Source organism: Pezoporus occidentalis, unplaced genomic scaffold (assembly GCF_034315485.1).
Source record: "Pezoporus occidentalis ecotype Australia unplaced genomic scaffold, CSIRO_AGI_Poc_V1 ctg149, whole genome shotgun sequence".
Taxonomy (NCBI): domain Eukaryota; kingdom Metazoa; phylum Chordata; class Aves; order Psittaciformes; family Psittacidae; genus Pezoporus; species Pezoporus occidentalis.
In genome coordinates, this window is record NW_026913305.1 from 33,852 (window position 1) to 61,436 (window position 27,585).

General features: G+C 61.4%; 1 protein-coding gene across 3 annotated transcripts; it reads left to right on the plus strand.

Annotated features, from left to right (window-relative positions):
• Positions 1–4,485: 4,485 nt before the first annotated feature.
• Positions 4,486–26,893, plus strand: LOC134159559 (semaphorin-3F-like). 3 transcript variants are annotated; one of them, XM_062610617.1, is made up of 19 exons: positions 4,486–4,773; positions 8,044–8,214; positions 17,111–17,271; positions 17,430–17,492; positions 17,792–17,911; positions 19,265–19,345; positions 21,411–21,504; positions 21,890–22,009; positions 22,880–23,019; positions 23,094–23,208; positions 23,393–23,462; positions 23,586–23,730; positions 23,821–24,043; positions 24,782–24,870; positions 25,072–25,113; positions 25,313–25,470; positions 25,546–25,613; positions 26,178–26,311; positions 26,394–26,893. In XM_062610617.1, the coding sequence occupies exons 2-19, from the start codon at positions 8,097–8,099 to the stop codon at positions 26,802–26,804; spliced, it is 2,352 nt and encodes a 783-aa protein (XP_062466601.1). In that variant the 5' UTR covers positions 4,486–4,773; positions 8,044–8,096; the 3' UTR covers positions 26,805–26,893. The 3 variants fall into 3 exon arrangements, with proteins under 3 accessions (XP_062466601.1, XP_062466602.1, XP_062466603.1); XM_062610619.1 differs by lacking the exon at positions 4,486–4,773 and adding an exon at positions 4,900–5,045; XM_062610618.1 differs by lacking the exon at positions 19,265–19,345 and having other exon boundaries at positions 4,487–4,773.
• The last annotated feature ends 692 nt before the right edge of the window (positions 26,894–27,585 follow it).

The following is a 27,585-nucleotide window of genomic DNA, read 5'->3' on the forward strand; positions in this document are numbered from 1 at the left end:
TGCAACACCAGCACAGGGGCTGGTCTGGGGGCATCTCTGCATGATGGCAGCTCCGGGCAGGCAGCCCAGAGGCACATCTGGGCAGCCTCAGGCACACCAGCAGGGCACATCTGGGCAGCCAAACCTGCTCTGACAGGGGACAACAGGCTTGGTTTTTCCTCACATCACCCTCTGCTTGTCCCCTCTCCTCACTGGGACCTCATTCTGCCCATGTGGGGCAACCCCTCTGCTGCTGCCAGGGGACCCGCTCAGGCACTGGCTCCAGCACAGCCCCCCGTTGGCTTTCCCAGCTTGTCACGGTGCGAGGTGGAGGAGATGACATCCCCGCTCCTGCCAAGACAAACACAGCGCCTTCCAAACACGCAGGGCTTGGCAAGCCGTCGCCTCAGCCATCGATCACCAACCCACTGTGCTCCAGCCCACGACAGCCCGGCCAGGGTGTGGAGCAGAGGGGAAGCAGTGTGGGGGTCAGGGGAGCTCTCAGCAGCCCCCTACCCCTCTCCCAGCACTGCTGGCTGAAGGATAGAACACCCTCCATTCTTCCCAAATCCCAAGTCTGGGACTTGGCCTTGCCCTGGGCTCCTAGCGCCCACCATGGGGTGCTGAGCAGTGCCAGGGGGTCTGTCCCCACCCCCTGGACAGGCAGAGGGTGTCCAGAGTGGGGACATCTTGTCCCAGGGGTGCCTGTGCCGAAGGGTGCCCTTCAGCTGCTGGCTTGGCCCCAGGCAGAAAGTTGGCCAGAGCCACCTCCAGGCTCTTAGAATAATAAACCCTGCTCAGGCAAGCATTTGTCACTGGGGCCAGAGCAGCAAAGGCCCAGATATCCCAAACATCTGCGGGAGGGAGCGTGGGAGGCAGAGGGGGATCGGGGAGGTCCTGGAGAGGCCAGGCAGGGTCTGTCCTTTCCACTGTGTCCTCGGATGGTGACAGAGTGTAGCATCGCCACGTCAACCCTTCTGGAGGCTCTGTTCAGCCTTGAGAGGCAAATCCTACTTCTTTGCATCCCCCTGCAACAGTTCTGAGCTGGGAGCAGCTTGGGGATACATATGAAGCTGGAGTCTCTGAGAGCTGCAGTGTGCAGGCAGGTTGTGGGGACTGGGGGGGATGTAGGCTGTTCTCAAGGCATTGCCAGGCTCAGCTGAGGTGGAAGTGTGAGGGATGCTGCTTCCATGTCCTTGTATCCCCCTGCCCTGCATTGCAGCATCTCTCTCACTGCACCCTGTACCCCCCTGCCTGCATGTCCCGCCTGCATACCCTGCTGCGTCTCCTGCTGCATCTTCCTGCCTGCATTTCCCTGCCTGCATCCCCTTGCCTGCATTCCCCTGACCGCACCCCCTGTCTGCATCCCACTGCCCTGCGCAGTCTCTGGGACCTGCCAAGTTGCCCTGCAGCCCTGTCACTCTCTGCCCACTCCTGCCCTGCTCTCCACAGGACGGTGGCAGGCTTCAGGCATTCTGGAGACCTGGAGGGATCCCCTTCCACTGCCCAGCCGGGATGGGGGGCACGGGCAGTAGGGGTGGTCCCTCCTGTGGGTCAAACCGACAGATGCTACTTCCCAGAGGCTCTGGGTAGAGGAGTGGGGCAGCAGAGGGTTAAGCAGCGTCTGGCAGGCGGGAAGGGGACCGGAGGAGGGGGGGAGATGGAGGAGTTTGTTTAATAGCTGTAGACAAGCTATGCAGCTGTGCAGGTCGGACGGGCCCTGCAGCGCCTGACTCCCGCTGCCCCCCCTTCGCATGCCCTGCCTGGGCACGGCCCCCCCGGGCTGCTCCAAGGCAGGCAGGCAGGGCGGGCAGGCTGGCACAGGGCTGGCACAGGGCTGGGGAGTGACACAGCGTTCTAAAAAGCAGGAATGCTTCCCCCAGAGCAGGACACTGAAGGCAATTGCTGCCAGGCTGGGGGGGGCTGGCATGGAGCACTCCCAGCAGCAGAGCCCCAGGGTGCCAGCCTCAGGGGATGCTTTGGCATCTGAGCAGCATCCAAAGGGCTGAGCTGGTCCCAGGGTGCCTCGCAGGCTCCCCTGGGGTAGGTTGCAGCGGGCAGTTGCCAGGTCGGCAGGCACAGAGGAGTCACCAAACCCGATGCACCAAACCTTCCACCCCTCGCTGCCATCATTACCCACACCCCTCCTGGAACCATCCTCCTCCCTGGGGACACCCACCCGGCACCCCTGGCATCCACTCCTTGAGCAGGTGAGACACGGACCCCAGGCCTGGGGAGGAGGTGAGAGACGGCAGCCAGGCAGGAGACAGATGGCCAGAGCGTGACGATGGCACAGGCTGTGCCGAGGCATCCGGGAAGTGGGAATGGGGACAGGAATAAGGATAAGAAAGGGTGTGGGAATGCAGATAGGGACAGAGATGGGGATGGGGACAGGAATGGGAATGGGGACAGGAATAGGGATGGGAACTGGGTCTGGGAGAGGGATGAAAACAGGGACAGGGTTCTGGGTAGATGGTGAGTGCCCACCCCAGGCCTGCGGGCAGCGGCTGAGGAGGCAAAAACCAGCTCAGAGGAGCTGGGATAGGCCGGCAGCGTCCCTCAGTGGTGTGAATGTGGCCCCTGTCCCTGGGGCTGGAGGTAGAGCTTGTGGTGAGGGGAAGGGTCCAAGGGTCAGTGCCTGATCAGGGAAAGCAGTGACCCACCCCTCAGAGTGGCTGGGAAGTGTAGAGAGGCTGGGGGCCAATTAACCTTACTGGTTAATTAGGACAGGAAGCCACAGGCTTAAACTGTAGTAGGGGAGAAGGAAGTTACAGGAAAGGCTGATTTATAAGGATGGGGACTTGGGAGAGTGAGGCCATTAATGGCTCAGTTATGGGTTAATGATACACTGGTGGAGCCAGGACCCTTTCCATGCCAGTGAGCCAGGGTTCTGAGGGACAGGGAGAGGATGGTGGGTACCTACAGTCATTCTGGGGGTCAGATCACAGGAAGGTGGCCTGAGGCAGAGCTGAGCACCCCTTCTCCTGCTTGGTGTCACCCCACTGCAGGTGAGGGAGCACCTGCAGCTCCTCTAGCACCAGGCAGGTAGCTTGGAGGTGGCTGAGAGCAGCCTATGGCTGCGGCTGCCCCAGTTTAATTCACTGCCAAATGTGTGTCACCATCCCCAGAACTGCAACGGGGGGCCGGGCGGCTGCACTGGAGCCCAGTGGCCCCCAGGCATGCTGTGCGCTGGGGATGCTGGTGACCTGCTACCACTGCAGCCTTGAGGCAATGGCACAGGGGAGAGGGTGCCCCAAAGCATTGCCCAATGCGCCAGCAGCGAGGAGAGAAAGTGAGACTGGAAATTCAGGACAGCCTTTGTGTTTGGACCAGACTGCACGAGACTGGGGCTCTGAGGGGAAAATAAAACCTCTCCTTACAAATTCTTTTATCCCAGGAAGCTCCCGCATTTCGTATTTCGGGCCATTTATTTGTACGGCTGACTGCAGCCATTGCAGCCATCCTCTCCTGCACACAGAGTGGGCAGTGATGAGAAGCCAGTGACAAACTCCTTGTTTTTCAGAGAAAGCCAGAGGAAAAGCATGACAGTGAAGGCTGGAGCCTGCTGATTTCCAAGGAGCCATCCCTGGGAAAGGAGGTGGCAGCGGGGCTGGGTGCAGACACCCTCTCTGCCTCCTCCTTGAGCCCCAGTGGATGGCTGGGTGGAGACTGTCCTGTACACTGTCCCCAATCCCTGCAGTGTAACAGAGGGCAGAGGGGCACTAGGACAGAGCAGGGGACTGTGCTCAGGGGAGGAATTGCTCCAGCACCAGCGCCTGCTTGATGGTGTCTACTGGGCTCCGTGCTCTGGCCCTTATGTCAGGATGGCCTTGGTCCCCTGTACCCTGCTCTTGCCTAGGGAGCCTGGCTCACAGGCACCAGCACCACCCCGGGAGGGACAGCCCAAGCCCACACAGGCACATGACTGGTCTAAGATCAATGCACCTTTCCCTCTAGGAGCCCTGTTTGTGCTTTCTTAGAGTCCTTAATGCCTCATTACCCTGCGTGGGAGCAGGGTAGCTGAAGAAGAAGTGGAAAACCTGTGGATGGGACCTCTGAGGCCAAGGGGGAAGGTCTTGGGGGTCACCATGCTTGCACCGGGGTTATACCCACAGCAGGGGGAGAGGCAGCGCCTGCCTTTACAGGCAGCACCACGGAGGCCCCAGGGTTCGGGAGCAGAGCAGGGTAGAGAAGGAGTGTGCCTGGAATCTGGAGGGCTCCGAGGTGCCCAGCTCAGGGCAGAGAGCCACGGGGATCAGCTGCTCGGCACCTGCCAGCACTGCTTTGGAGGGCAGGATGCTGTGGCGTGCAGAGGAAATGGTGCTGGGCAAGGGTCGCCCAGAGGCCGGCAGGTCCCGGGACAGCGGGATGCAGGGCACTGGAGCAGGGCAGGGATCACCCATCTTCCCTGGGACTGGGGCTGGGGGTCACGGGGGGGATCAACGGCGGGGAGGAGGGGGGGGGGGGTGTGGGCAGAAGGAGCGAGGTGGGGCTGGGGGAAGAGCCCCGCACCCTGCCCAAGGAGTTGCCGTGTGTGGGAGGCGGTTTCTCGCCGGAGCCGCAGCTCTCACAAAGCCGCCGGCTCGCCCGGGCTCGGCTCCCCGCTGCCTCTCGCAGCCCAGGGCCGCCCCCCCGCCGCCCGCCTTGGCAGACAAAGGAGGGACGTCACTTATCTATTCGCTTCCTTCCCGGGGCCGCCAGGAGGGCGGTGGGCGCCGGAGCCCAACCGAGCCGCCCGCGGCTTCTCACGGCGGGGCGCCGCCGGCACGGAGCAACAAAAGGCCGGAGCTGTAGGTGAGCGATGGGGGAGGCGGTGGGGCTCGAACCCGCGGCCCTGAGAGATGGGCGGGGCCGGCTGGGCGGGGCTATGCAAATCACACACCCCCCTTCTCCCCCCCAGCCCTGAGCGCACGGGCTGCGGCGCCCAGTCGGGGCCGGGCCGCTGCCCCGCCCGCCGCCGCTGCTCACGGGCCGGGGCTGGCAGTCGCGATGGCGGGGGGCCGCGGGTGCCGGGCGCGGCGTTGAGCCCCGCCGCTTGCACAGCCCAGCCGCTGGCACCCGCAGAGGTAAGGGCGGGGAAGGGCGGCAGAGAGGAGCCCCCGTGCGGGGTGGGGGAGCCTCGGGAAAACTTTCTGCCGCCCGGAACTCGCGTGTGTGCCCCCGCGTCGTAACCAAGCGGTGAAGCGGGCGGGTTGGTGGCTGCGGTCCGGCGGTGGCAGCGCTGACCTGAGCGGATGGCGACACCAGGTGCTTCACGGCGCACCCCCCCTCCAGCGTCGCGGGCGGCAGTAGCTGGGTGGTGGAAGCCCCTGCGGTGACCCCTACCCTCGGGAGCTGTTGGCTGGGCAGGCGCGCCCCGCTCCGGTGGCGGGGGGGCTGTTCCTGAGCGACGCGGTGCCCGCAGGGGACGGAGGCTGGCGGGGCACTGCTGGGGCAGGGCGCGCTGCGGCAGGGCTCAGAGGCGAGTGGGCGCCCGAGGAAGCAGTGCTGGGGAGGGGACACGCGCCTGAGCCCCCCAGCACCGCGGGGCATGCAGCTGAGGGCCGCCCGCTGGGCCCCCAATCACCTCCGGGGCCGGAGCATGGGGCGGGCAGAGCGCGGGGGACCGGGGGTTCTCCCGGGGCCGGGACAGGCGTGACCGAGGGCCGGCGGCGTAAAGTTGTGCAAAGTTATTTCCCGGGTGCGAGGGGCCGAGCTGCGCGGGCAGCGTCCCGATTTCATTTTATTTCTGATTATTTTCCCCCCTTCCCGCCGGTGGCATCGCGCGTTCGGGCGCCGTGGCCGAGAGGAGGGGCAGGCTCCCCTCTCGCTGCCCATCCTGCCTGTGTTCCTGTGTTCCTTTTCTCTCCCAAAACGTTTCCTGCGCCCTAGGCTGGCTCCTGAGGCCGCTGGGACCAGGCGTGAGGGCAGCCCGACCTCCGAGCCCCCCGAATTCCCCCCTCAGCCCGGGGTCTCAGCCCCCAAAAGGCGTCCCCGTTCCAGCCAAGGAAACCTTTCCCTAATTGCTTCGGCGCGGCGGCGCTCGGTTGACCGGCCTGGGGAGGAGGGGGTAAAGCCGAGCGGGATTTTCATCATCCTTCGGCAGCACCAGCAATGGCCAAACTTTAATTGCTAAGGAAAACACCCCAGCCCCAGCCAGCACGGATGCTGGGGGAGAGGAACGTGGCCGCTCTCCCCCCTGGAGTTCCCAGTTTCCCTGGAGCGCAGATGACCCTGGAAATAGAGATTTCCTGGCCAAGGTGCACTCCAATGGGCCATTTCTCTTTCTTGCTTCCTTGGAATTTGCCTTTCCCGGCCGGGCCTGTGTGCCCCCTCTCGCCGCCGGCCCTTTCCCCCCTCCTCGCCCTACGCTCGCTGCGCTCCCCTCCTCTCCCTCTTTTCCTTTGTTTGCCATCTCGCTCCCTGTCTCTGACGCGTACGCCGCTCCATCCAAATGCAATAGTGGGATTTGCCAGAATTATTTCCTAAAGCTGCTGGGGAGAAGGGGGGAGGTTTGGATTAAGGGGGGGGGGGGGGGGATATTTAACTGCAACCAACTGGAGTTTTGGCTGGCTGGAGGAACTGGGGGCTCGGGCTGTCCCGGCCCGGCGCTGATGGGAAGGGCAGAGCCTGGGAATGGGTGGGAGAAGGGGGGGCAGCCTGGAAGGGGTCCGAATGCCAGTACAATGGAGAAGAGCTGGGTGTGCTCGGGGGGGAATAGAACAAATCGAGGTATTTCCTGACTCTGAAGGCAAGAGTAAGAAATAAGATACTGAGCCCCTGTGAATGGCGATGCCGCTGCGCTCTGGGCTTGCCCTGCTGCTCGAGGAAGCGCGTCACTGGAGGGGCCCGCATGCCGGTGACAGTGCTGCTGCCCTCGTCCCGCTCAGGGCTGGGGCCGGTGTGGTGTGTGCTGGGCACCCCAGGAGGGGCCAGCCAGACCACCCGGATGGGCTGCAGGCAGACCCCCGCAGTGCCGGGTTGCCTCCTTTGCAGCTCAGCATTCCTCTCACTTGTGCCCCAAAGGGTTCCTGGCCATCCACCTGGCACCTTCGTGTATTCCTGTGCCCCGTGGGGCAGTGCTGTGGCAGCTGGCAGAGCCGTGGAGGGCACATCCCCATGAGGGTGGCATGGTGGGGATCCCCTAGTGCAGAGTCTGGGGCTCCTTGGATGCTCAAGCCCACCCTGGTACCACGGCACAGTGCATCCCACCCTGATGTGCAGCTCCCTGGGGATGCGAGGGGCTTCCCACTGCAGGCCTCCTCACAAATCCTGCCCTGAGTCCCCTGGAACTCCCCGCCCCAAGGGTGCTGCCTTGAGAGAGGGAACAGGGCCTGAAGAGACGGTCCCTTGGTGAGCGCGCTGGGGAGCTCTGTGCTGTGCCATGCCGGGGTGCGTGTGTGGCTTGCTGGAGGCAGCTTGGCGGGCTCCGCTCCGTGCCGGAGCCCCAGGGAGTCCAGCTGCCTGGCACACAGGCAGGGCTCTTTTCTTTTTTTTTTTTTTTTCTCCTTTTTCTTCCTCTTTTATTTATGAAGGGGAAAAAAAAAAAATCTCTTTTTTTTTTTTTTTTTTTTTTTGTACGTTCTTGGAATAATGAAGTCCAGATTTCCTTCATGTTGGAAAGATTTGATCCCGGCTCTGCTTGCTGTGGCTTTGCTGGGGGCTGGGAGGAGAGGTGGGGGAAAGAGGGCTGGGAATGGGACCCCTCTGGGTGCTGGGGTGAGGGGATCCAGTGTGGTGGCGGTGGGGGGAAGGCTGCAGGCTGGGGGGGTGAGGACGATGCTCCTCACCTGGGCAAGGCTTGACGGCTCGTCTGAAGGAGTGTGCTGCAGCCTCCAGCGCCGCCCTCTCCTCTCCCTGCACACTTGGCTTGGCACCCACAGAGGTGAGGCTGAGCACCCCCTATTCCTGCCCCCCCACCATGAGAGCAGAGTTCGGCTGAGACCCTCTGGGCTGGCTCCATCTCCCCCTGGAGGATGCTGCACGCTGGGCAGCGGGATGGGGAGATGTGGGGCTCATTTCCCCCCCCGGGGGGTTGTGAGTGCAGCACACTGACATCCCTCCTCCCTGTGCACTCTTTGGCAGGCTCGGCCCCCCCCGGACTCCCCTCGACCCTGGCACCCAAGCGTGTGTCCACCATGCCCGTGGTTGGTGTCCTCCTCTGGGCCACCCTGCTGACTCTGGGCTGGCGGGCTGCCCACACAAAGGATCACGGCTTCGGCTTCGCCACCCCCAGGGTCCAGCTGTCCTTCAAAGGTAAGAGCCTGGCGGCATCAGTTGGGTGGCAGGGAGGGACCCTAAGAACGTGGAGAAGACTGGGACACCCCGGTCCAGGCTGCTCCTTCTTGTCTTGGCAGGGCATCAGCAGGCTGCACCCCCATAAATCTCTGTGTGCTGAGCTCCCATTCTGCCCCCCACCCCAGTCTGTAGGGCTATCAGCCAATCCAGTTCCCCCAGTATGCTTCCCCTTGCAGATGGGTGGCTTCCTCTGTCAAAGCTGGGTGCAGAGGTACACCCCAAGTCCAGGCACCAGCTTGACATCACTGACCCCCCCCCCCCCCCGTTGGTATTAATGCCTGGGAGCTGGCAGGGAGCCGGCAAGAGGCAGGAGGGAAGGATGCTGGGGAGGGGGGGGGGGTTAACTCTTTCATAACAGGGCTGCCCAACCCACCCAGCCCATGCTGAGAGCTCAGGGAGACACCCCCCAGTTCAGCTTTAGGGTTCATGTTGGCAGAGGGGTTGGTTCTGAGTGCCTGTGTTGAGGATGCTGAGAGGGGTGGGATGGGGGGCGATGAGGCAGGTTGCAAACCTTGAGAAGCAGAACAAAAACTGGCTCTGCCAGCGTGGTGTGTCCAGTGCCAGGGCCGCACTTCCATGCATCCCAGCCCAGGGACATGTGTCAGGAGGGTGACGGGCATGTGAAGCCTCCTGCCTGCCTCCCCTTGGGGTCCTGGGGGACGTGAGCTGCCAAGGAGAGCTGGTGCTGCCTCCATTGCACAGTGCATTTGCCCCTGTTCAGGTACCAAATCCATGAGCCCAGGATGCAGTCACAGAGCTGATGATGAGCACAGCAGCTCTGGGCCGGCAGAGCCCGGCAGGTGATGTCAGAGGGGGTGATGGCAACACAGCACGGACGGGGTGAGACACCGGTGTAAAGGCTGGCTTCAGCAGGAAAAATGGCTGGTATGAAGAGGCTGGGGACAAGCCTGGGCTGGAAAGGCGTGAGCAGTTCCTCCCTGCACAGCAGGCGCTGCTTTGCCTCTTCAAAAGGTGGTTTCAGTGGGGTTTTGGGGGCTGCTGGGGCACTTTGGCCACTGCTGTTTCCTACCCAGGGATGCATCCCTTGTCCCGACTCCAAGTGTCTTCCTCATGGCTACAGTGAGGGGAGGCTCTGGTGAAGCCCTGGCTGGACCCAGCACGCGCCGTCCCGGCGAGGTGTGTGTTAATGCCTGTCGCCGTCCCACAGCCGCCGGCATGCCCGGGACTGGGATTAATTCCGGATAAGCATGGTTGGGCCTGTTGTGCTGTGGGTGAGGGCTGCTTTGGGGTTCGTGTTTTGTCCCTGGCTGGATGGAGCAGAGGTCACTGGCTGTGCCCAGGGGACCAAGTGCCTGTGTTGGGAGCTCCGGTCCTTCTTTCCACCTGGGGTGGTCTGGCAGGGCCCCCTTTGCCCTCTCTGCCCGGAGAGGGATTTGCAGTGGGAGAAGGGCTGGTTTGCACTGGCATATGGAGAAAAAAGCACACTGGGATTGGGAAGGGATGTGCTCACCTCTTCCTTGCCCATGCTCTTGTAGTGTGGTGGCAGAGAATGAGCCCAGGGTCTTCCTCGAGGGCCAGCTATGAGCTGCATGCTGAGCTGCTGGTGAGCAGCTTCCCCCAGTAGATAATTGCCCAGAGCTTCTTTGAATCCATGGGCTTCGCTTTCCAGTTGGTCCCTTCTCTTGCACGGGTAGCCTGGTACAGTACCTAAATCCCTGTCCCCAACCCCCCTGGGGCAGGTGAAGGCAGTGGGGCTGGATGTGATGGGAGCTAGGCTGTGGGACACTGGTGTGGTGAGTTGAGCTGGGCCCTGCTAGCAGGGACATGGCCATTGTACTGCAGGGGACCTGGTGGCTATTGGCGTGGGCTGGAGGGACGCTGCTGGTGTTGGGGTGCAGAGCCCCACCATCAGCATCCTTCATGCTGAAGGCTGGAGCATCGCCGTGCAATGGTGTGGCTGTGGCATCGTGCTGGTGCCTGGTGGGGTGCTGGGAAGGAGCTGTGTGTCTCCGTGTCTGCCCCCCCCCACTGCTTGGAGCCCCGCCAGCCCCGGGAGCGTCTCTGGGTTTGTTTGCCTTTGCTTGTTATCGTGCACCGAAGGTTTGTCGCAGCTCCCCGGGGCCTGCGTCATCCTTCACAGAGCGCCAGCGTCTCTGAGCGCTGTGAAAGAAAGAATATATAAAATAAGGAAGCCATAGGAAAGGAGCAGGAGCCAAGCTCACTCGTCCTGCTGCAGGGTCATCCTCCGGTCCTTGCCCCCATCCCGTAACCCCTATGGTCCCTGTCCGTCTCTCCTCTTTCTCAAGGCTTTCCTGTCCATGTGCTGGCGGGAGGAAGGTGACCGACACGGAAAGAACAGTGCTGGGAGCGGCTCCGACACGGCTCCCTATTGCCAACAGCTCTTCCCAGATCCCAGCCCAGTGCTGGCCAGAAATAGGGTGGATATTTTTAATCATCTCCTTGCTAACAATTCCTCCCCTTCTCCCATACACATCCTGCAGGCCCCTCTGCTCCGAGCCTTCCTCTGGGCCAGGGGCTCGGGCACCAGAGAACTTGATGCTTTCCCCACGAGGATGCAGGAGGTGATGATGATGGTGATTCATCCCTCTGTGTCCTGCTGCCCGTCCGGCGTGGGAAAAGCATGCGGGAAGGAAGGGTGGGCTCTCGCCCCGCATCATCGCGGGAAGCCCTCAAGGTCAGGGCTCTCCATAGGGCTTCAAACGGGGAGCAGCTATGCCAGCACCTCTCGGAAAAGTGACAGCAGAGTTCCAGCCATGGGGCAGCCCTGGCTGGGAGGGGCTGGGTGAGAGGCAGGGCAGTTCCTGCCGGGGGAAAATGCCACTTTAAAAAGGATAAATCAAGCGGTGGAGTCTCCTGTGGGCTCTGCTGCCAGCCCCCTGCCTGACCTCGCTCCTGGATGCCTCATGCCTCAGTTTCCCCTCCCGCCCTGCTGGCATCTCGGCCGGGGGCCATCGGCACACTTGATCCGGGCTGCGGGGATGGCAGATGGCTGGAGGGGAGCCCGGCAAGGGGCCATGTCCCCGGGGCCGTCCTGGCGCCCTCCTAAGCTGCCGCAGCTGTGGGCACCGCTCTGTGACAGCGGGCTGGGATAAACATGGGGGGAAATGGGGGGCATGGGCAGGGCCAAGGGCACGGAGACAGCCAGGTCTGGGGATGTGCCGGAGAGGCTGGGTGCCATCAGTCCCCATCCTGGCCTGGGCTGGCGGTGCACCAAACCCCTATGCTGCTCCTCAGACCCCTCAAAGTTGGGGGGCATGCTGCAGTCCTATCCTGCTCCGTGGGGAATGGGGACATGGGCCTGAGCTCTGTGACCCCTAAGAGGATTTTTTCAGCTGGGCTGATGGGGGGGCTGCAGCAGCCCCCACACTGCTGGGACCGGCTGCTGCTCAGGATAAGCCCCCCAGGCTCTGGCTGCAAACCTCCATATGCTCCTTAACCCCACACCCCAAAAAACCCCATGTGATTACAGCCCTCCCCCAAGCCAATATGCAATAAGCTCATTAGCCCTCAAGTTAACACCGCTCCTTCTGGAGCAGCACAGCCAGTGGTGGCCTTTCCTGAGGTCCTGGTATGTGTCATCCCCCAGACCCACCTCCAGTCCTGTCAGCCCCTGCCCAGAGCACTCCTGCCTGCTGCTCTTCCCACTACCTTTTTGGCACGGAGCAAATGGCCTGGAAAAGCAACTGTGTTTCTGTCCTGCACCTTGTCTGGTGCTCGGGGGCTGCAGACAGAAATAATGTCAGAAAACATTTGAAACGAAAACCCCGAAGGCAGTGGGGGGGGTGTGTGTGTGACGGCCCCTCAGCTCAGCTCTTTGGTTTTGGGGAGATTCAGGTGTTTTTCCCGAAGCCACGTTCCTTCCCGAGGGGGTTTTCCTGCTGCTGGAGCATCCCAGGGCCCAGCTCCTGCTGGGGACCAGGGTCACTGCTGCCCAGTGATGCTTGGTGGTGCCAGGGTCTCCCCTGGCCAGGATGCTGCTGGGGCATGTTCTCCACCAGCGCCTGGGGCAGGCTCCAGGCTCCACAGGATGAATCAGCGGTTTCGGGTGAAAAAAATGTAGGTTTTCTTTTTTTATGTCTTTTTCATTTTTTTTTTTTTTTTGGCCTGTGCCCAACGGGCCGTGCAGCGATGGGGGTGCACCCGGCCGGCCCCTCTTTCATCCCGAGGGATTTGATCTGGGCAGCCATGGCACCTGCCGTGAGTGCAGGCTGGAGCGATGCTCCAGGAGGGCTGGAGATGGTGTGGGGTGGGATGCAGCGAGCGGAGCCGGAGCCATTTCATCTCCCAAGCCCCAGCAAGGCAGCTTTGGTTTCCTCCCACCTGTGAATCGGTTAAATGGGAAAAGAGCTTGGCTGGGGGCCACGGAAACTCTCTTATTACATGTAATTAGCTTAATTACATCATAAATAACCCATCAAGGGGTAGCGGAGTGACGCTCAAACAAATAAGCAATTCTGCTTTCATCGTGCAACCCACCCAGCTCTTTGATCAACCACAATAACAACAAATGCTTTAGACAAGTGAGGGGACGCATCCAGTCCCCCATTCCTCTCCGAGCATTGCTCCCCATCACTCTCCTCCACCAGGTAGCCAAGGAACTGCATCCCAAATTTCAAGCAGGGAAAAAAATAGGGGAGAGCATCCCTGAAATTTGGGGTATGCTTATAAATTTATGGGATAAAATGCTTTGGGATGGAGCTGGGATTTATCCCTGCTTGGCCAGGCTCCCTTGGGCCTAGCGCTGAGCTTATCCATCGGCATTTGGAGTGAATTCATTCGTCTCTGTGCAAAGAAAGGGCTCCCGAAAGGCGCTGCCTCTGCCAGCCGGGGGGGGGGAGAGCGGTTATTGAATATAAACACGCCATGTAATTTACATGCTAATTATGTTGAATGCGCTACAAGCCCATAATTAGAAACTAATTAGGTGAGAGCGTCTGTAATTGGTTTTGGGGGTACAACGATGGTGCACGATTGTGCACCTGGGGAGGTGACTGGCTCGGGTCCTTATGGGCATTAAATCTTAGTGCCGGCGCCCTGGTGATGCTGGGGGGGGAGATCAGGGGCTTTGTGGGGCTGGGGTGAGGAGTAAGCAGCCCCTTGGATGCTCGGTTTGTCGAAGGCCCCCAGAATCAACCTCTTGCTTCAGAGATCAGCTTCACTCTCGTGCCAGTGGGCGACGGGCAGGGACCGGATGGTGGCCAGTGCTGGCAGTCAGCAAGGGTGGAGGTGGGGTCAGCTGCCGGAGCTGTAGATTCATCCCGAATTTGGCATTACGGGGGAATGTGGCTTCGCAGCGGATGTAATCGGGTGGTGATGCTTGCCACCGCAAGCCGAGCATCGCCGGTTCCTGGCCGCCGGCATCGCTCGAGGGCGCGGGGTAATTAAATCTCAATGACTGAGGCCACCAAACGATGCCGGGGAGGCGACTCTGGGGAAGGGGGGCTCGATGGGGGCTCCGCGGGACGCTGCGAAGGGACGCTCCCCAGGGAGGCCACCCTGGCTGCGCTGCTGGGCAGCTCCTGGCTCCGGTGCTGGGCAATTAAAACGGGATTAGGCTCCCGGCCAGCCGGGAAAGCTCTGCTGGTGCCGGGGCTGGAGGCGTGGATGCGGGAGGGAATAAGCTCATCAGGACACATCGGCTAACGAGGCGGCTTCAACCGCCCCGGCGGGGCCCCTGCCCTGCTCTCCCCCCAGGGTCCCGCTGCGGTTGCTGGGGGCAGGTTTGGGGGCAGGGTGGCGGTGAGGGATTAGGAGGGCAGGGCGAGGGGGTGTCAGTCTGGGAGGTCAGAGGTTGGGGCAGTGGCTCGCCCGCCCCTCCATCCCCTTTGGAGAAGGTGTCACGGGGCAGTGGGTCCGTCACCGCCCTGCTTTAGGGGTGCCCCCTCTGATCACTGGGCCGTGGGGTGCTGAATGGGTCCCTTTTGTGCTGCTGGTCTTGTGTCCTGCTGAGTCCTGGGGCCTGCCATCCTAACGGATGTGGGATATTTGGGACCATTGCTGGTATGGGACCCTCCGACACCAGTGTCCCCCACTGCCTGGCTCAGCCCCGGGGTCCTGGCCAGGAGGGTGAGGATGAGAGCATATCCCCAGGGAGCTCGAACATGCTGTTTCTGGGGCAGGCAGCAGTGACAGATGTGGGGTTGTCCCATTGTGTGGGCTCCTGCCCAGTTTAACAACCACTGTGCCTGCACCAGGGCTGTGTCTGCCCCAGGCACGATGGCTGAGTGCATGGCTCCAGCACCGGGTCCCTGGGCGGGGGATCACCCACTGCTGCAGCTGCAGCCAGGGCCATCCTGCCCATTCTTGGCTCCTGACCTCCAGCCCCACAGCAGCATCCCTGGGGTGGGGAAAGCTCCAACAAATTCATCCTGTGTCCCCAGGGCACTGCGTGAGTCACACGCATGCACACACATGCACACGCTCACTGCATAGAACACCTGTGCACACACATGCAGTGAGGCACATACATACACATGCAGTGCACACTACAAGTTCATGCACACACACTCATGCACGTTGTGCTATACACACATGGTGAATGGAGCACGCATGCAAGCACATTACACACTATATACATGCGCGGTGCATGGGGCACACACATGCACGCAGGTTATGTACTGTACACACACACATGCTGTATGGGGCACACGCATGCACACACACATGCACACACCCTCTGTGTGGGACACGTGCGCGCACACATGCAGCATGGGGTGTACATACACACGCAGTGCACACTGTACGTGCACACACACGTGTGTAGCATGTTACGCTATACACACACGGTGCATGAGGCACAGGCATGCACGCACATGACTCGCTGTACACACGCACATGCTGCATGGGGCACATACATGCACGCACACTGCTTGCTGTACACACACACACTGCAGCTGCAGGCCATGAGACAGGCAGGAACCAGACCCATTGTGCCACAGCACAGGCAGGGAATACTGGGGCAGGCAGGGAGCATCTGGAGCCCAGATGGGACAGGCAGGAGAAGGAGCATGCTGTGGGTGGGCAGCACCCCCAGTCCCCTATCCTTTGCCACCCCACCTCTGCCATGGCCGGGGGCACCCTCCTGCCCGCAGCCACTCCACACGTCCACCATGCTCTCCCCATCCATCCAGCCCTGGCAGGCAGGCAGGCCCCAAGCTGGGGGGAGATTGATTTCACCTCCTGTGACGCTGTTTCCCACAGCCTGCCCCAATGGCTTCCACCCTGTGTGCCCAGCATGTACTGGCCTCACCATCACGGCTGAGTGGCGCTGAGCAGGCTGTGGGTGTCCCTCCATGGGGCTGGGGAGCACTGCTGTAGCCATGGCACAGAGAGGGTTCTCCCAGTGACACCGGTGGGCATGGATCTGGCTGTGCCCCCTTGGTGTGGGCTCCCCATAGCCCACCCCTGGGATGCCAAGCAGGAGGTCCCCAGGGCTGTGTGAGGGGGTCCCTGGCACAGTTGGGGTGCCGGGGTGCAGGGCACAGCCCCCCACCATCCCTGTGCCCAGGATGGGAAGAGATCCTGGGGACATCCATGGGACATTGCCAGCCCCCTATGGGGTCAGGGAGATCTGCAGATGCTTGACATCCTGGCTGGGAACGGCACCAGGTGGCTGGAGCCCTGCCTGGCCCTGCTGGGCAGCTGGCGTGATTTCTTGCTACTGACCTGCAGGACCCCATTCTGCTCCTGCCTCAGATGGGGGGGTCTCTGTGGGGTCCCTGACCCCAGTCCCAGCAGCTGGTGCCTGCACGGATAAGGTCTCAGTGAAGGGACAAACTCTGCAGGGTGGGGGTCCAACGTACCATGGAGTGGAATCTGATGGCTGGGGGTGGCATCCAAAGGGGGTGACACCTTCAAAGGGGTCAGCTGGGGCAGATGGCACCCCATGCATGTGACATCCAATGAATGGGGATGGCATCTGACGGCTGTTGATGTCGCCCAAAGAGGGTGACACCTCCAAAGGTGGTAGCATCTCCAAAGGAGGTAGCGTCTGGGGCAGATAGTGTCCCACAGAGCTAGCATCTGATGGCTGGTGGTGGCATCTAAAGAGAATGGCACCTCCGAAGAGAGTGGCATCTCCAAAGGGAGAGGCATCCAGTGCAGATGTCTTCCCATGGAGGTGGCATCTGATGGCTGAGTGGCTTCCAAAGGGAGTGGCACCTCCAAAGGGGTTGCGTTCAGGGCAGATAGAGTCCCAAGGGTTTAGAGTACTCTCTCGCTGCTGCCGTGGCCCCTGCTGCGTGGTCCTTGGCACGGGCCCATATCATCTGCAGCACTTCTGCCTTCCATCTGGCTGCCTCATTGCACTTGTGAATATTCATGACCCTCATTATCCTCTTTCACTCGTTGCTCCCACACTCGGGCTAAAAATAACTTCCAAGGGGGGATGGGGTGTGCGGGGCGGGGGGAGGCTCGTCCCCTCCCCAGGAGATGGTTCCTTGGGGTCCCAGCTCCCCATCCGAGCAGCCTGTCTGGGACATGAGGTCACAGGGCAGGAGAGAGGCAATGCTGGAGCTTTTGGGAGCTGTGGGCTCCTGGATGAGGAGCCAGGAAGCACCCCCTTCCAGACCCATCTCGGTGGGAAGCTCCACTCCCTGCTGTGGGGAGCTGTGTCTCCTGACCCTAGATCCTGTTGTCCCCTCCTCTGGCCATTCTTGGTTGTCCAACCGGCCATGACCATCTCCATTGTCCCATGTTCTGCACAGAGGTGGCAGCATCATGGCACTCATGGAAGGGGAGATGAGCACCATGGCCTGGAAGGTGGCATCTCCTCTCGCAAGACGTCCTCTGGCCAGGACCAAGCTTGAACTTGGGCACGGACGCACCAGAGAAAGTTGGGGTCCCTGGGGTGCTGACACCTTTGCCCCCACAGAGCTGAAGGCGACGGGCACAGCGCACTTCTTCAACTTCCTCCTCAACTCCAGCGACTACCGCATCCTGCTGAAGGACGAGGACCACGACCGCATGTACGTGGGCAGCAAGGACTATGTCCTCTCACTGGACCTGCACGACATCAACCGCGAACCCCTCATTGTAAGCTGCCATAGCAGGGCTGGGGGAAGGTGGAAGGGGGACAACCAGGGGCTGTTTCACATGCCAGGGCAAGAGTTCGATGCGCATCGTTGGTGCTGGTGGGGAAGAGGTGGAGCAAGGCAGGAGCTCTGATCTTCCCTGGGCTGGTGTCCCTGCAGATCCACTGGCCTGCTTCCCAGCAGAGGATTGAGGAGTGCATCCTGTCGGGCAAGAACAGCAACGTGAGTGGCCATCACCAGCACCGTTTTTGTAGCAGTGGGAGGCCTGGTGCCAGCACTGCAGGGGGATTCATGTCCTACCCTGGAAAAGCCATCTCCTGAGTGCCCTTGCTGCTTCCTCCTGCCAGTCAGGGTTGAGTCCTCCTGTTTGCCAGGTCATGGCCCATGCCAACCCCAACCCACGCTGTCCCATGGCACATGCCATCCCATGACCCATGCCATCCCATGACCACAATAACCCATGGCCCCGCCCCAACCCATGGCCCCTCACTGGGATTGTCACTTCCTCCTTTGCTTCCCAGGGAGAGTGTGGCAACTTCATCCGCCTGATCCAGCCCTGGAACCGGACCCACCTCTATGTGTGCGGCACCGGCGCCTACAACCCCATCTGTGCCTTCGTCAACCGTGGGCGCAAAGCCCAGGTGAGGGGAGGGAGGGATGAGGGGTCTGAGCTGGTGCCTGTCCCAGCAGTGCTGGCTCAGCTGGGTGCAGGAGGGTGGCATGGCTGGTGTTGGGAGGGTCGGGGGGCAGAGGGCTGGGGGCAATGGCAGGCTGGAGGGTGACCATGGCTAACGGTGCTGTGCTGCCGAGCGGGCCCAAGCCATATCTGCAGACCGAGGACTTCTCTCCATGCTGGAACTGGGCTGCCCTGGCTGGACTCCGATGCTGGCTTCCATGTAATGTGCCCTCCCACCTTGCTGGCTGCAGCCACTGCTGGGGACAGGGGCATGTGTCCCCTTGGCTTCCCACCTGCCGCCGGGCTGCTGAGCCCCTCATCGTATATGTGGAGGATGCTCAGCGCCGCACCAGTGCTGGCACTGCACAGGGAGAACCGTGGCAGTGGCAGTGGCAGTACCAGAGCATGAGACCATGGCGGGGATGTCCCTGGATGGATGTCACCAGGCCCTGAGGACCACAGCGTGCAGCAGAAGGTGGCATTGAAGCCACATGCAGCCAAGCTGGATGCACAGTGGACAGAGGAGTGCCCTCAGGACAGACCTGGAAGGGAGCTGGTCTCTGCAAGTAGCAGCATGGGTGTCCTGGGGGGCCCTGAGCCCTGCAAGGTGTCCATCCCCTCTGTGCTGGGTGGCAGGTCCCAGGCTGTGTCCCCTCCTGTGGTTGGAGTGAGTGGGGTGCCACCAGCCCGAGCCAAGGGAGGATCACGGCGCTGGACGTGGAGGACATGGAGGATGGGCATCTGCCCTGATGTCCCCAGGGCATAGGCACAAAGTGACGTGGCTGCTGCTTGGGCCACTGCTGACTGGGACCGGATTGGGACTAGATAAGGACCAGACCGGGACTGCAGTGGCAGCTTTAGAGGAGGACCAGGGTGCCGGTGCCGTTGAGGATACCATGGCCTGTCCTCCCTGTCAGAAGCAGCAGCGATGTGGCAGGGACGGGTGGTTCCAGTGACCCCATGGTGCTGGCAGCTTCCCACATGCCACAGCTCACCCCTGAAGTGCTGCTCCTCTGCACAGGGCGCTGCCATCTGTCAGGTGCCATCTTTGTGTGCCCGGGTGTGAGCCCAACCTGGATGGCTGCAGGCAGCCGCCTCGCTGCTCTGCCCTGCGCCAGGGCACTCCAGTGGGAGAGAGCAGGATCCATCCTGGAGGAGCTCCTGTGGGAGGCGAAGCCCGCCCAGCCCGCAGCATCCAGGGAAACCACCAGCACAGGCCCCCATCACCCAGTTTTAGGGTCCCCTTCACGTGTCCCTGCTCTGGGGCGTCCTCCCCCCACCCGCAGCGCTAACTCTCTGCCCTGCTCCTTTTCCCCAGGGGTTCCCGCCGCGCCAGCCGGGAGGCCGGGAAAGCAGATCCACCGCCAGCCCCCTCAGCCCGAGACCAGCGCAGAGCAAGGTGGGAACCGGCCTGGGAGCCCGCTGCAGCTGTGCCCACCTCTCCCCGGGCAGTGCTGGAGCCGCGGGCTCCTTCTTCCCACCGGCATGCTTCCGACCCCAAGGCCAGGGCCCCGTGCCATGGGCATCCCTGCCATCTCCTTCCCTCTCAGCACAGCATCTTCCAGCCACCGGCCTGGCGTCTGCTCTCCTTCCTTCACTAACTCCTTCCTCCCAGGACACGTACGAATCCCCACGGAGGACACTGTCAGGGATGGTGGCTCTCTTCCCCACTGCTGGCTTTGCCTGGCTCTGGGCTTGCTGTGTCCTTCGGAAGTGGGACCATGTGTTGGCAGAGCCAAAGGGCTCGGGATGTGTTAAGGGGATGATGCCAAGGCGATGTGCAGGAGGTGTTTTGGTAGGGTCTACGTAAAAATCTCTGAGCAGCTGTTTTGCCATGACCTGGAGGGGCTTGTGTCACCACTGGCTTCTGGAGACACCCAGCCCACCCTGACAGTGTCACCCCCTGAGCCATCCTTCTGAACTAACATGGGTCAGTGCATGGGCTGGGGAGCGTGTGGGACCTGGACCCCCCTGCCCATCCCTCTGTCCCCTGCCCCCCCCACTCTGAGGGGGAATAGTACTGGGGCAGAGGCCATGAGCATCTCTCTGGCTGTGGGCAGCTCCCGCTGCCTGGTTCCCCAGTGCCAGCTGAGGAAGCACTTTGCCATTTCAGCTCCTTCAGCTCCCCTGGTTCTTCCCTGCCTGCTGGGCCTGTCCCCAGCATCCACAGGGAGAAGCTCCTGGGTGCATTTCCTGGGCCAGGGCTCCCTGGGGGCTGCTGGCCTCTGCTTCCCAGCAGCTCTGATGTGTTTCAAGGCACGTGAGCCAAACAGCAGTGCTGACACTGTGACAGCTCGCAGGCTGCCTGACCGGGAGGGTGAGGTGGTGCAACCAGGGCCAGGGCTGTACTGAAGAGCCAGGCTGTCCCTGTGAGGGTTTGCCTAGTTCAGGAGCAGGGCCAGTGCCGGGCAGAGGTGTTGGTGATGGTGATAGACATGCAGGTGGTGCAGTGCAGCGACAGGGACAGCAGAAACACGGCTGTGTCCATCTCTGTGGCTGGGGTAGATGCGGAAGGAGCTGGCGTGAGCAAACCTTCTGGTGGGAGGCGTTCACGGTGAGCATCCCGGCTCCCCACTCCCTCCTGCCCTTCCTGGAGCTGAGGGCTCTACCAGGACACTGCTCACCTCTCAATGGATGGTGGCTGACACCACATCCATCACCCCTGCGTCCAAGCCAGAGTACAGGACCAGCCCAATTTGGTTGCTTGAGGTTCCCCCAGTGCCCATGGGGGTTGATGTGCTGCTGCTTCATCCCAGATCTGGGGGTTCATATGCTGGGGGTGTGGGGTAACTGCCCCCCAACCAGCACCAGCAGAAGACTGGCACTAGTAGAGGATTTTGCATGCATCTTCAGAGGCAATGTGGGTGTTTCCCCTGCCTGGGGACATGAGACAGAGGATGGCTGCAGGGAAGGCAGAGGCAACAGTGGGGAGATGGCCTCTAACGACATGGGGCGAGTTCCCTGGAGTGGGTGCAGGATCTGACCATGATGCCACCCCAGTGGCACCCACTGGAAAACGGATCCTGACAAGAGAAGCGCATCAGGTCCAGCAGCTGAGCTGTGCCACTGGCCAAACCCTGCCTACCAAAGCAGCTGGAGCTGAGTAACCTGGAGCCAGCCAAGCAGTGATGTGTAGCGTGACCAGCCAGAGAGAAGAGACAGCTGAGGGAGATGTTTGCCCAGAAGTGGACCTGGGGAATGGATGTCTTGTTTCAGCCTGGTGGCTCAGCCAAGTCTCCAAGTGGTGGAGGGCATGGAGAAGCACCCAGCAACGTTGGAGGTGTAGCTCATGGGAGCTTCAGCTTCTCAGAGACCTGCAGACTCTTGGTGTGGTCCATCTGCACCCGTCCTTGCTGCTGAGCTCCATCATGGAGGAGGCTGCCTCTCCTGATGGGCTTTGGAAAGTGCCACAGCGATGGAGGGGTCACAGTCTCACCAGCTCCTCTGTTTGCTTCCTTCTCCAGGATTATATCTTCTACCTGGAGCCAGACAAGCTGGAGTCAGGCAAGGGGAAGTGTTCCTATGACCCCAAAGTCGACACCGTCTCTGCGTTAATAAGTAAGTCTTGTAGCTCCTTGGTGCTACAAGGTGCTGGTGCTGCCTGTGTTAGGCAGAGGGAACATGTAGGTGATATGGGACAGCTGCTCCCACTGTCTTCCTGCATTGTCCAAATATCCCTCAGTGGTCCCTGCCACCACTGTCTGCTACAGCTGTGGATGGCCAGGCACCTGGGACGCCCAGTTCTTGGGCACTTGGCCCAGTGGAGCTGGGGTCCTGGTTACAGACCAGTGCCCACCTCCTGAGCTTTCTGGGACAGCCGCTGGCAGTGGTTCTTGGTTGCCTGGTGACTACCAGCCAGGGCTGGGGCTTGATGGAGCCAGGGGCAGTGGGAGAAGATGGCTGGATGGGACTGGGTGGGGGTCCCTGGCTCTGCTCTCTGCAGATGAAGAGCTCTATGCTGGCGTCTACATTGACTTCATGGGCACGGACGCAGCCATCTTCCGCACCATGGGCAAGCAGACAGCCATGAGGACAGACCAGTACAATTCACGCTGGCTCAATGGTGAGTTGGTGTGTCACTGGCCCAGGTTCTCTGGGAGCCCAATGGCTTCAGCCCTAGAGATGAGACCCGTTGTGTCACGCTGCATCCTTCTACCAGGACAGAGACGGTAGCCAGCATGGGCAGGTGAATGGGTGGTGGTGTAGGGCAGATGGGTGTGTGAATGGTCGGACAGATGATGGATGGACGGACGGATGGATGGAAGGGTGGAAATACGGGCAGAAGAGCAGAGAGATAGCTGTGTGGGACAGTGATGGATGTGTCAGGAGCTTTGCTGGGCAACAGGAGCAGCCAGCTGGTGAGAGATGGGGCTTGCTCTGCCAGAGTCCATGAAGGGGTTTGTGCAGGGCTGAGATGTCAACCATGTCGCCTGCAGTCGGTGACCCCGAGCGTCCATCCTGCCCTCCTCAGAACACCCCTGCCTGTGGGACAGCAGCTGAGTAAACAGAGCAGAGCAGATGGGATGATCCTGCCGGGCCGGGGAGCCGGCGGGGGCTGTAACCCGAAGAGGGGGAGCTGTCAGCACGGGCTGGGCACTGGCTGATGGATGGCAGGGAGAAGCTTCCTGAGAAACTTCCAGGCTATGTGGTTCCTCCCCGGAGGGGGGAAGACCAGTTCCCACCACCCTGCTCATAGAGCTGCAGGAACTTTCCACCCCATGGACCTCAGGGATGCTCTGAGCCCCTTCTGGAGCATCAGTGTCCTCCAGAGAGACTTGGTTCCTCAGCCCACCTCTAGTCTAGATCCATCTCTCACCCTGTGACCACAGCAGTGCTCTTCTATAAGTGGGGTGATGCCGGAGGAGAGGGGGCTCAGCATGGGTTGGGCGGTGCTGCTGGGCTGTCAGTGCCATGCTGTGCCATGTCATTCCAGACCCAGCCTTTGTCCGAGCTCAGCTGATCCCTGACAGCAGCGAGAGGAATGACGACAAGCTCTACTTTTTCTTCCGAGAGAAGTCGGCTGATGCCCCGCTGAGCCCTGGGGTCTATTCCCGCATTGGACGCATCTGCCTGGTATGTGGAGTGGTGGGTGGGCTGGGGAGCGGGCAGGGGAGGCAGAGCTGAGCACAGGGGTCCCTCTGTTCCAGAACGACGATGGGGGCCACTGCTGCCTTGTGAACAAGTGGAGCACCTTCCTGAAGGCCCGGCTCGTCTGCTCTGTGCCAGGACCCGATGGGATCGAAACACATTTCGATGAGCTCCGTGAGTGAGCGAGGATGGGGATGGGGGCCTTCTGCAGCCCTGTGGACTTTGGGGACACCCTTGATGACCCACATTTCTTAGTCTCCCATGGGGAGCTGCACTCCTCCCTGCCCTGGTGTCTCTTGGTGCAAGGGGGTTCCTGCCCACCTTCCCCATGGTGACACAACCATCTTTCTGTCCCAAGAGGACGTCTTCATCCAGCAGACACAGGACACCAAGAACCCTGTTATCTATGCTGTGTTTTCCGCTTCGGGGTGAGTGCTGACCCTCCTGGCACAGAGCAGTGGATGAGGGGTCCCAGCTAGGGGGGATGCCCCGGTGATGCCGCGGTGGCGGCAGCACCAAGCTGGAGGGTGACAGCAGGCCCTTCCTCCCAGGTCAGTCTTCAAGGGCTCTGCCGTGTGTGTCTACTCCATGGCTGACATCCGCATGGTCTTCAATGGGCCATTTGCACACAAGGAAGGACCCAACTACCAGTGGATGCCCTACACAGGCAAAATGCCCTACCCCCGGCCAGGCACCGTGAGTACCCCTAGGCACTCATGGGGAGGTGACTCTCAAACCAACACTAGGGTACCGGGTCACCGAGTGCTGGTGATGTTTGTGCCGCAGTGCCCTGGGGGGACCTTCACCCCATCCATGAAGTCAACCAAGGACTACCCTGATGAAGTGATCAACTTCATGCGCGCGCACCCGCTGATGTACCACGCTGTGTACCCCACACACCGGCAGCCGCTGGTGGTGCGCACCAATGTCAACTACCGCTTCACCACCGTGGCCGTCGACCAGGTGGACGCGGCAGACGGGCGCTATGAGGTGCTTTTCCTGGGCACAGGTACCCACGCCGCGCACCGCGGGGAACGCAGCATGCTCCGCCGCGGCCCCGGAGGGCACGGCCACCACCGGCACTGGCCAGAGCATGGTGCCCTCCGCCATGCTGGAGCAGGGTCAGGGGCTCCAACCCCCACCCTGAGATCCATGCCCTTCCTCAAGGCTCCAGCCTGGTTCTTCCCCTGCCCCGGTGCCCAGTTCCCACCCCCAGAGCCAGCAGTCCAGCATGGTATCTCCTATCCTAGGGATGCCACCATCCAGCCTGGTCCTCCCCCTACCCCAGAGACCATCCTACGTGCTTCCTCTTGTCCATACTAAGCCGACCGTCATCTGGCCTTGTGTCTCCTCTTGCCTGATTGCCAATCCTAGAAGCACCAGCATCCAGCCCTGTCCTCCCCCAGTTCCAGTGCCCATACTGGGGACACCATCATCCAGCACAGTGCTTCCCCTCCTCTAAGATGCACCCCAGAGTTCCTGTGATCTATCCTCATCCTTTCCTGCCCTGCTGTCTATCCCTAGCTACTGTCCCTGCCTTGCCCTGGATGGTGACAGTCCCTGGCCACAGGCAGTGACCTGAGCTACACACCAGGCACAGCTGCCCACTATGGCAGGAGAGAGATGGGGATGATTTAGGGGGGGATCATTCTTCCCCCCAGCCCCAGCAGGGACCCCCCTCCCACTTGGGGAGGACACAGGTGTCCAAGGGTGGCACTGAGCTCCTGGGCATCATGGTGTCTTGCAGATAGGGGCACCGTGCAGAAGGTCATCGTGCTCCCTCGTGATGACATGGAGACAGAGGAGCTCATGCTGGAGGAAATTGAGGTGTTCAAGGTGAGGGCTGGCTTGTCCTCCACCCTCTGCCAAGTGTCCTCAACCCTTCCAACCACCCCCTTGGGACATCAGCCAGTCCCTTGGGGCTGCTTACCCCTGCCTGCCCCAGCTTCCTGCAGGGGGTCTGGGGTACTCGCCGTCGGGCTGCAACATGGGCCAGGCAGTCCCCCCTCCATCTCCTTCATTTCTGCTCCCATCTAGATGCCAGCACCCATCAAGACGATGACCATCTCCTCCAAGAGGGTGAGTCAGAGCATGTGGCAGGGGCCCGGGCAGATCCCATCACAGGTGTGGCTGTAGCACTGCCCAGTGTCACTGCAGCAGCCGGGTGGCTCTGGTGTCTCGGCCAGTCCCAGTACAGGCAGGCTGCAGCTTATTCTGGGTTGTCCTTGTGGGGTGGGGATGAGACAGCACCTCACCTGTCCTCTCTGTCCCCCAACAGCAACAACTGTATGTGTCCTCGGCCGTAGGTGTGACTCACCTGGCCCTGCACCGCTGCGATGTGTATGGGGAAGCCTGTGCGGACTGCTGCCTGGCCCGGGACCCTTACTGCGCCTGGGACGGCAGCGCCTGCACCCGGTACTCCGCCTCCTCCAAGAGGTACAGGGGGACAGGGGAGTGGCAGTAGGGTCCCCCTGGCCCAGACTCTCCTGCTCACCTCCCACCTCCCCACAGGCGCAGCCGGAGGCAGGACGTGCGGCACGGCAACCCCATCCGCCAGTGCCGAGGCTACAACTCCAATGGTGAGGGGCTGGGGGCAGCCTGCAGCGTGGGCCTAGAAGGGTGCACACTGAGGGCATGGGAAGGACAAGGTGGCAGTGGCTGGAGGGGACATGGGTGGTCTGAGGGGGACATCTATCCATAGGTGGATGGATGCCCTGGTGGGTTGATGACTGTGAGGGTGGATATATAGGTAAAGGGAGAAGGGAGGGAGGGAGACACTGGGGAGGAGGGTTAGGGTTAGGGTTAGGGTGTGGATGGATGGATGGATGGATAGATTTGGTATGGATAGAACATGGATGGATAGGTGGATATTTTGGGGAGGAGAATGAGCAGATTTGAATGGGTGGGTGGGTGGATGGATGGGTGGATGGATGGATGGATGGATGGACGGATGGGCAGTTGAATGTACACCCTTGTGGAAGCATGGCTGCACTCAAGGAGGAGCACATTTGCTGGGTGGCTGGGGACCAGACAGATCTGTGGCTGGCAGTGGACCCGAGCTCCTTGTAGTCATTGGTCAGGAGGAGGGTGGCCGGGCAGGGGTGCAGAGGCAGGTAACCCGCTGCCCATGGTACACCCCGCAGCTAACAAGAACGCAGTGGAGGCTGTGCAGTACGGGGTGGAGGGCAGCACCGCTTTCCTGGAGTGCCAGCCCCGCTCTCCACAGGCCAGCGTCAAGTGGCTGCTGCAGAAAGACAACAGCGACCGGCGGAAAGAGGTAGGGCAGGGCACGGTGTTGGGGGGTGCCGGGGAGTGCGGGGCCCCATCCGCCTGAGACGTTCCTCCTGTCCCCCCCACAGCTGCGGGTGGAGGGCCGGGTGCTGCGCACAGAGCAGGGCTTGCTGCTGCGTGCCCTCCAGCTCACCGACAGCGGCCTCTACTCCTGCACCGCCACCGAGAACAACTTCAAGCACACGGTGACCAAGGTGCAGCTCCGCGTGCTCAGCAGCCGCGCTGTCCATGCCGTGCTGGTGCAGGCAGAGACCCCCCCTGGCCTGCCGGGGGCCCCCACTCCCCGCTACCAGGACCTGCTGCAGCTTCTCACCCAGCCCGAAATGGGACTCCTGGACCAGTACTGCCAGGGCTACTGGCGGCACACGGCCGCCAGCCCACCACAGCCACTGGCTGGCCTCAAAGCCAAGGAGCAGCAGGACCAGAAGAAGCCTCGAAACCGCCGGAATCACCAGCCAGAGACCTACGGGCATACATGAAACCATCATCAGGGACTTTGCTAGCACAAGTGGTCTATTTTTCCCCCCTTTTAATATTAAAAATATCTATAAATAAATATATATATATATATACATCCATGCACACACACACGCAGACACATGCGCTCCCCACTCCCATGGGAGGGGGTATTTATTTGTAGGTTGTATATAGTCACGGGGGTGATGTGACCCCCCTCTCAGCCCCAAGGAGGAGCAGGGACCCCCGGCTGGCAGCAGCCACCATCACTGTCTTCCTTCCTGCCCCAGGATCCTGGTGTGCTGAGACCACTCGGCACTGTAGCCGCTGTCATCCCACAGCTGAGGAATGGCCCATGTAGGGGTTGGAGGTGCTGCTGTGGGAGCAGGTGATGCTCTGCGGAAGGAGCGACAAACCCCATCTGGGGGGGAGGCAGGGGGGAGGGAGCATTGGGCAAGGTCTGCCTGTGCAAGCTGGGCATGACCCTTGAAGCTTCGTGCCTCAGTTTCCCTACCTGGTTATTGAGGAGCAAGTGCTTTCCGTGGGGGAGCTGCAGCCCACCAGGCAAGCCTAGGAGAAGGGGTCTGTGGGGCAGGGTGTGTGGCCTAGTCCCCCTCCTTGCAGGCTTAGTGGGGCACTTTAGGCAGAACCCAGGAGTCCATGCCACAGTGGGGGCTCAGCCAGGGTCTTTGTGTGGGGAAGGGAAGGAGAAGGGCCTGCACCAGGGTAGGACCTCGAGCAGATATGGGCACTTTGGCACCGGTGCCCACAGATGTTTGGAGCACCCATCCATCAGCCTGCTCT

Bases quoted from the DNA above. Each gene is read 5' to 3' on its own strand.
- LOC134159559 (XM_062610617.1), top strand. From the start codon at position 8,097: ATGCCCGTGGTTGGTGTCCTCCTCTGGGCCACCCTGCTGACTCTGGGC. The intron at 19,346-21,410 runs GTGGGAACCGGC...TTCCTTCTCCAG, and splicing joins CGAGACCAGCGCAGAGCAAG to GATTATATCTTCTACCTGGA. The intron at 23,463-23,585 runs GTGAGTGCTGAC...CCTTCCTCCCAG, and splicing joins GCTGTGTTTTCCGCTTCGGG to GTCAGTCTTCAAGGGCTCTG.